This window comes from Chaetura pelagica, unplaced genomic scaffold (genome assembly GCF_000747805.2).
Source record: "Chaetura pelagica isolate M959 unplaced genomic scaffold, ChaPel_1.0 scaffold587, whole genome shotgun sequence".
Taxonomy (NCBI): Eukaryota; Metazoa; Chordata; class Aves; order Apodiformes; family Apodidae; genus Chaetura; species Chaetura pelagica.
This window is the reverse complement of record NW_009953909.1, coordinates 398319-405237: the sequence shown is the minus strand read 5'-3', so window position 1 is coordinate 405237 and position 6919 is coordinate 398319. Positions and strand designations below refer to the sequence as shown.

The window sequence follows — 6919 nt, the reverse complement described above, 5'->3', positions numbered from 1 at the left end:
GCTGGGGGGGGATTCTCTGCTGCCCACAAACCCACGGTCACGTCCAGGCCCAGGCTGCCAGGGCCAGTGAAAACCAGCGGGATTGTGGAATAATCAAGGATCCCAAGGAACCCGCCCAGGTCCTGGGGATGACAAGAGGGTGGGGAGGCTTGGGAGCAAATTGGGAGCTGATAAAACCTTTTCTTGTCCCTCAGAGTTAATTCCTTTGGGTAGGTGAGTTGAAGGCAAGGAGAGGAGGTGGTTTTGGTCGCAGCAACCAAGCCAGAGGGCTGGGAGCGCTGTAGGGCTTGTCCCAGGGTGGTTGGTGGTTCCCCACGCTCCTGGGAGGGAAGGTTTGAGGCTGAATTAACTCCGTTGCCTTTCTGTGCAGTGCTGCCTTGGGGATGTCACCTCTGGGACTGTCACCTGGGGGCTGTGCTGGCCTCAGCCACGGGGCACAGCCCCTACGGACCCACCAGCTGCTGGAGGTGCCCGTGGGGGGCTCTGGTGGGGTTCAGCAGTGACCCTGCCGGGCAGCAGTGCCTGGGTCAGCAGGGCTGGGGGGGGAGCATTCACCAGGTGAGTGAAAGTGACTGCCTAGGGTGGTGAGCTCCCTGACAGCCCATTCTTGATGCATTTAACAGCTTGATGCTAATTAATCTACTTAGAGCTGCCAGGTGCCTGTTCCAAGGCCAGTGGCACAATGTGAAACCAGGGTTTGCTTCCAAGTCCCAGCAAGGAGAGCATCGCTGCGGGGCTGAGGTGCCACCTCGGTACAGACCTGCAATCAGAGTCACCACTCCTCTGTGAGGAGGCACGGGGGGGGGGGCTCTGGCTGTTTCCTCTCACACCAGGACTGCTCTGTCCCCTCAAGCCCAGCTCTGCAGCCTCTCACGTAGCCACGACTGGTTTAACTGGGAAGAAGCATCACTGCACAGCTTCTGTACGGGGGGCTTGGGCCAGCCTGACTCTTCATCACAGAACAAGGCAAGTCAGCCCTAATGAAAAAGTTGTTCGGACCTGTGGTGCTCCTGCTTGCTTCTCTGTATCTCTGTGCACTGGCAGGGTGGGCTGTCACGGCTGCCACTCGTGTGTTCACACTGTTGCACCCCTGCAGCTCCCCCATTGCCTGCAGTTGATCCCCGCAATTCCCCTCCGGCACTGGGAGGCGCCTCTTGGCTTCCCAGAGAGGAGGGGACCAGAGCGTGGAGCTCGAGGTTAAACTTACAAACCGTTATCAAAGTTTCTTGTTCTTGTAAAGAAGCTTTGAAACGCCCCAGTGGATTTGCCCTGGAGGATCCCAACGGAGATGGAGCTGAGCTGGGTCACCTGCCCTGTGCCTCTGCCTTCCTCATTAACTGCGGTTAGGAAAAGTGAGGTGAAAAGCTTTTTCCCCGACATTTGCACACCCAGCTAGGGAAGGGTGGGTGGGCACCCACAGGGCATCAAAGGGCTGCTCCTGTGCTCGACACCCAGTGTGGAGTCACTTTTGTGAGGGCACATGGTGGTTCCTGGGCAGCCACCCACAAAGACTTTGCTCCTGAAGCACAAATCTCTCTGCCTCGAGCCAGGGAAGGGGGTCCCTGAGGGTGGAGCCAGCAGAGAGCAGAGCCAAGAGGAAAGCAGGCGTTGGAGAAGGGGCAGTGTCAGCTGTGACCCCAGCCTGGCCCTGGGATGTCCCCTCTGCCCTGCTGGGACAAACCTCTTCTGCCTGTGTGGGGAGATGGGGTTGGCTCCGGTTTGGGCTAGCAGGTCCTGTTTTGGGGCAAGAGCTACCCCTGCCAGCCCTGTCACCCTGACTGTCTGTGCAGCTCCATATTTCTGTCACCCCAGCACATCCCACAGGTTCTCCCGCCGCGTGGGGCTGCTGGGCCCCAGCTCTGGGCTGTGCACAGACACCTCAGCTCCCTCAAGACAAAAAATGGTTTGGGGAGGACAATTTCTTTGGTGATGCAGATGGCAAAGGAGGGAGGTGGGAGAGAGACCGGTGTGGGTACAGGGACTTGGTGGCAGCTGGAGATCTGGCCGCTCGTGTCCGCACGGGTGGGAGGTTTATGTAGCACTTTGCTCGTGGCAGCTGAGGCAGGCAGAGGTGCTGGGTGTGCTCAGGGGGTGCAGAGCCCCAGCAGAGCCCGCAGCGAAGCACGGTCTGGCCAGCAGCTGCACCTTTGCAGTGTCTGTGTCAGCAGAGGCCGGGCAGCCGTCATGCCAAGAGGTTTGAGCTGGCTGTGGTGGACGAGGAAGGAGTTTCTCAGCGGTGCAAGAGCAGGAAGGTCAAGAGCTGGAGAGGGAAGCTGGAACGAGGGAACTGGCTTTTCCTGCCGTGCCGAGGTGCACGTTAAAGCTGTGTCTGATGAAGCCGGGTGGTCTCCTGCAGACCAGCAGGACCCTGCTGTGTCCCTGCTGCCAAAGCTCCTCCCGGCTGCTCGGCGTGCTGGGCAGGCACCGCTCCTGGCTCTGCCATCACTTACCTCCTCCTCGCAGCCGTGCCAGGGAAAACACCAGAGCCTGCTCCTTCAGAGCCTGCTCCTTCAGAGCCTGCTCCAGCAGAGCCTGCTCCAGCAGAGCCAGCACCATGTTGTCACTTCCCAGCTCAGTCCCAGCTGGGTCCCCGCGGTGCTGCCGCAGCCGTTCCTCCCGAGCTGGGCTCCAGTCCCTGCTCCTCCTCCTCGGAGAGCGGAGGCTACACCTCGGTGGAGTATTCCATCATGCTGGGGGAGAGAGCAGAGGGGCCTGGAGGGAGGGAACGGGCTGAACTGGGAAGGTGGGAGCTTAAGTGGGGAGGTGGGAAAATAGTCAGGATGGGAACTGGGCCTTTTGCCAATGGAGAAAGAATGAGGCGCTGTGTGTGGAAATGTTCCTTTGTGAGGAACCCCTGATGGTGGGAAATCCCCAGGCCAAGGGGAAGCCTGGGAGCTGCACTGTGGCTGCCTGAGCCCCCCTTGCCCTGCTCCCACCTGCATCTTGGGGTGAAGAGAGGCAGGCTGAGTCCACGGGGACAGCAGCACCAGGGCAGCTCAGCCTACATCTCAGCTACTTTCTCTCTGTTCCCAGCTGAAATGCTTACTTTTTTAAAACAAAGTTTGAATTGAAAATTTGGGCAAAATTGTTCCTTGTTTTAACTTAGAACTTTTCCTTCTCTGAAGGAAAAGCCCAGGCCAAGCACCCCCTTCCTCTGGTGAGCTCAGGTACTGGATTTGCCTCTGGTGGGACCCCTTTTAACTGGCCTTGGGTGCCTGAGAGCCTGGGCTGGGGAGAGGGGCCTTGTTGCTGGGTAATGCTCTTTGTGAAGGTAATGCACGTTAAGCAGGACCTTTTCTGCTGCAGCCCCGGGCACCTCCTGGGGCATCACCCACCTCAATTCTTTACGAAGGTTGTTGTGTTTTCTGTCCAGAAATTGATTCTTAACCGACTGGGGGACATCAGGGACGTACCAGGCTGCAATCAGTTTGACACAGAGAGCCACGTGCTGTGGGAAGCAAAGGGAGTGAGGGACTCCCCAGACTTGTTACCATCCCCAGCCTGTGTCCCTGCACCACCACCACCCCCATGTCCCAGCCTGGCTCCCTGGCTCTTACCTCAAAGAGGATGAGGAAGGCCAGCCGGGCTGCGAAGATGTGCCAGAACTGGACTGTGTAGCTGTAGTCATCGGCGTTCCTGTAATCCCGGTACCTGCGGCACAGCCCTGTTGGTGTCCCAGGCTCCCCCTGTGCCACGCAGACCCCCTCCCCACTTTATCTCCCTCTGGGGGGGTCTGAGAGGAGCCCCAGTGGTGGCTTCGTCTACCTGGTGCCACCAAGCCCTGCTCTGCCGCAGCTCCCCGGCTGCGGGCGGGATGTCACGGTGAGGGGCGCGGGGCAGGGAGTGGTGCTGAGGGATGGGCACGGGCTGCAGGTACCTGCACTCCTGGATCTCATCCCTGGCAAAGTCTGGCACCTTTGTGTAGGGCTCGAAGTCCTGGACGCGGAACACGGAGAGGCTGTGGTTGATGTAGCCGGTTGTGCAGCTGCGGGGGAGAAGATGGGGAAGCTGGGGGGGCTCAGCCAGGCCGGGGGGCTGGGACGTGTCCACACCATCTGCAGCTCCAGAGCCTTTCCAGGGGACGCAGAGTCCTCTGATTGCTACAAAGCCTGCCTGCCTGCAGCTTTCCTTTCCGTGGTTTCCCTGGTGTGTGGAGTCCCAGGTGACTAGTATGGCTGAGCTCAGACTGTAGCCCCGCACCTGGAGGAGCCAGCACCCCGCTGGGGCTCCCGCTCCCTGCCTGTCCATGTTCACAAAACCCGAGGAGGGGAGTTTCTCTGAGACTTCTGCCCCGTTTGACTGAACTTGGCCAGTGAGCCAAGGCTTGAGGGAGACAGGGGAGAGCAGGAGAGAGCACAGACAGGCACCAGAGCAGTCCAGCTGCTCTCCAGCATTCCATGGTGCTCTTCCCAGTCAGGGAACCCTGTGAGCGGGAGGCTGACTGGGATGCTGGAGACAGTGCCATCCGGAAAACCCTCCCCTGTCCCTCCACTCCCCCCTTGGGGACTTTCCAGTGCCTTGTGCTTCTGCAGCAGTGGCACAGGGGCAGGCAGGGGTGTCTGGCTGTACTCACTCCACATCAGTGTTGTTTCCCTTCGTGCAGGGGCTGTACATGTACTTGTAGACCTGCACGGGGATGAAGTCGGACGTGATGGCGATCACCAGCCCGTTCCCGATGACCGCCAGGATGCCGATGGCCTCCAGGACCTGCAGCCAGATTCCTGTGGGAGAGGGGTGGGCAGTGAGGCCCCCCTGCCAGCTCCCTGCTGCTGCTCCAGGGCTGCAGGCCAGGCCCCAGCTCAGGGACAGGTTTGGTGTGGCCAAGAGGTTAAGGAAGGCAGCTCCAGGGTCTGAAATGGCTTCTCCTTCCCCACCCACAGGTCTCCCTGTGCTCCAGCTCCACAGAGAAGTGGTACCAGTCCCTGGCAGACGGGTGCCTGGGGGCTTCGCGGAGGGGCAGGGGCTGCAGCAGAAGCAGCAGGGCAGGGAGGAGGGTGCTGCTGGGGCCCCATCTCACCGATGTCGTTGGCCTTCCTGGGCACCATGCGCCGCTGCAGCCGCATCATCTTGATGGCATCCAGGCGGATCTCCAGCAGGTTGTTGCAGAAGGCCAGCAGGGGGGCCAGGGGGAAGGCAGCCACGAAGATGGTGGTGAAGCTGTACTGGATCACTGCGGGGGGAAACGCCGGGTGCTGGGGTGCAGCCACCACCTGTGGTGTGTGTCAGGGCTCTTGGGGTGGGGCTGGGCATGGGACTGGGTCTCCCCTGCCTACCTGTGGGCTCCCCAGGCTCTGTCCAGCCAAGGGAGGCACGGGGGTCTGCACCCATCACCCCTCTCCTCGCTGGACCCTCACCCCTACATACCCATCTCCAGGAACTCATCAAACAAGCTGAAGATGTTGACCTCGTCGAGTTCATAGTTGCTCAGCCACTGCCTCTTGCAGGGGTCCTCAGCCTCCTCCTCCTCCCCCAGCATCATCCTTCTCCTCTTGGGGCGCCGGCACCGCCTGCGTACCTGGTGCTTCGCCCAGCTGCAAGGGGAGGGAGCAGCTGTCTGTCTGCCTGCCTGTCTGTCTGCCTGTCTGTCTGCAGGGGACAGCAGGGCCAGGCTGCTCCCAGGGACAGCCCTGGAGAGCCAAGGAAGGAGAAGGAGGAAACCTTGGCCCCGAGACCAGGGTGACTCTCTGCAGGAGCCGGGAGCTGTCCTGAGCGTGCAGGAGTGCCCGGGAGCTGGGGGGGAGCTTACGGGACGAGGTACTCCATCATGTTGCTGAGGGTCTGCTTGAGCAGCATGATGATGGCCATCTGGATGAAGAGGTCGGTGATGCAGCCGCTGGGGTGGCACTGCCAAGGGACACGAGGGGTTGTGCCCCGCGAGCAGGGCAGCCTGGCCCCGGGGGCTGTTTGGCCCAGGCTCCAGGAGGGAGCTGAGGTTCCCAGAGCCTTGCTGGGCAGCAGGGAAAGGGAGAGGAGGAGCTGTGGTGTGCGAGCAGAGCTTCACAGCGAGTCCCTCACCTCCTCCAGCCTCCACCGGCCAGCAATGCGCACGTAGTTCCCTGGGTGGCCGTTGATCCTGAGGGTGGAAGCAGCAGCTCTGGTACCTGGGGAGCCCCGCTGTGGACCCCCTGGGATGAACATCCAGGTGTGGGGTGGGGGACGTCATCCTCCGGGCACTGCCGGGGGGCCAAGGGGCTTCTCCCACATGCCATGCCCGTGGGGAAAAGTCATGGCCCTCCTGGGGTTCCAAATGGGGTCCCTGTGCCTGGGTGGGGGCTGGGCTGCCCGTAGACCCCAGGGAGGGTTGGGGATGGGATGTCTGCCCCAAGCCCAGGCTCCCAGGGCTGCCCCCCAGGCCCCAGCCAACACTCACCGTCCCAGGAAAAAGGCAACGTAGATGAGCGAGGAGAAGTTTGTGAAGAACTGGAAGGTGAAGATCTTCACAGTGAAGTTGTTCTCTCGCTGGGAGAAGGTCCGTGGTTTCTCTGGGGAAGGGACCAAGGTCCAGGGTTTGGTCACAGCGTGGTGGGACCTTGCCCTGCTCCCCCTTGGATGCCACAGCAGCTCTTTGAAGTCTGGAAGGGAGTGTCTGCCCCTCATGGAGCTTTCCCTGCCCTCCACCTGAGCCCTTTGATGGACCCGAGTCCAGCTAAGCCGGGAGGTCCCTCAGAGCCATGAACTGGGGGAGAAGGGGCCCTTTAGCTGGGAGGAAAACCACGCTGTAAGCTTTCTGGCAGCTGTGGTGGCTTCCTGCCCACGCTGGGTGCCAGCAGCTGTGGGCCAGCCCGCTGGCAGCAGGCGGGTCACACACAGGTGGGCTGGTGGCCCCCGCGGGCACCTGCGTGGCAAGAGCTGCCCAGTGGGTGCTTCGTGGTGGCGGAGGGAGGGAAGGGGCTGGGCTGTGCTGCGTTCCCGGGGGTGG

The 6919-nt window shown here is 61.3% G+C and overlaps 2 protein-coding genes across 2 annotated transcripts in view; both read right to left on the bottom strand.

Annotated features, from left to right (window-relative positions):
* The window catches only part of SIGIRR (single immunoglobulin and toll-interleukin 1 receptor (TIR) domain), a 9988-nt gene extending 7432 nt beyond the window's left edge, over positions 1-2556 (bottom strand). The window contains 1 exon segment of the mRNA XM_010001474.1: positions 2451-2556. Within this exon segment, the coding sequence (XP_009999776.1) occupies positions 2451-2556 (106 nt within the window).
* Positions 2557-2662: 106 nt separating this feature from the next.
* ANO9 (anoctamin 9) overlaps positions 2663-6919 on the bottom strand; it is a 13191-nt gene continuing 8934 nt past the window's right edge. Inside the window, exons 14-23 of the mRNA XM_010001473.1 lie at positions 6371-6480; positions 6016-6073; positions 5747-5844; positions 5365-5531; positions 5018-5170; positions 4574-4721; positions 3878-3985; positions 3558-3651; positions 3336-3448; positions 2663-2690 (exon numbers count right to left, since the gene is read on the bottom strand). Coding sequence (XP_009999775.1) covers positions 2663-2690; positions 3336-3448; positions 3558-3651; positions 3878-3985; positions 4574-4721; positions 5018-5170; positions 5365-5531; positions 5747-5844; positions 6016-6073; positions 6371-6480 — 1077 coding nt within the window. The remainder of the gene's footprint in view (positions 2691-3335; positions 3449-3557; positions 3652-3877; positions 3986-4573; positions 4722-5017; positions 5171-5364; positions 5532-5746; positions 5845-6015; positions 6074-6370; positions 6481-6919) is intronic.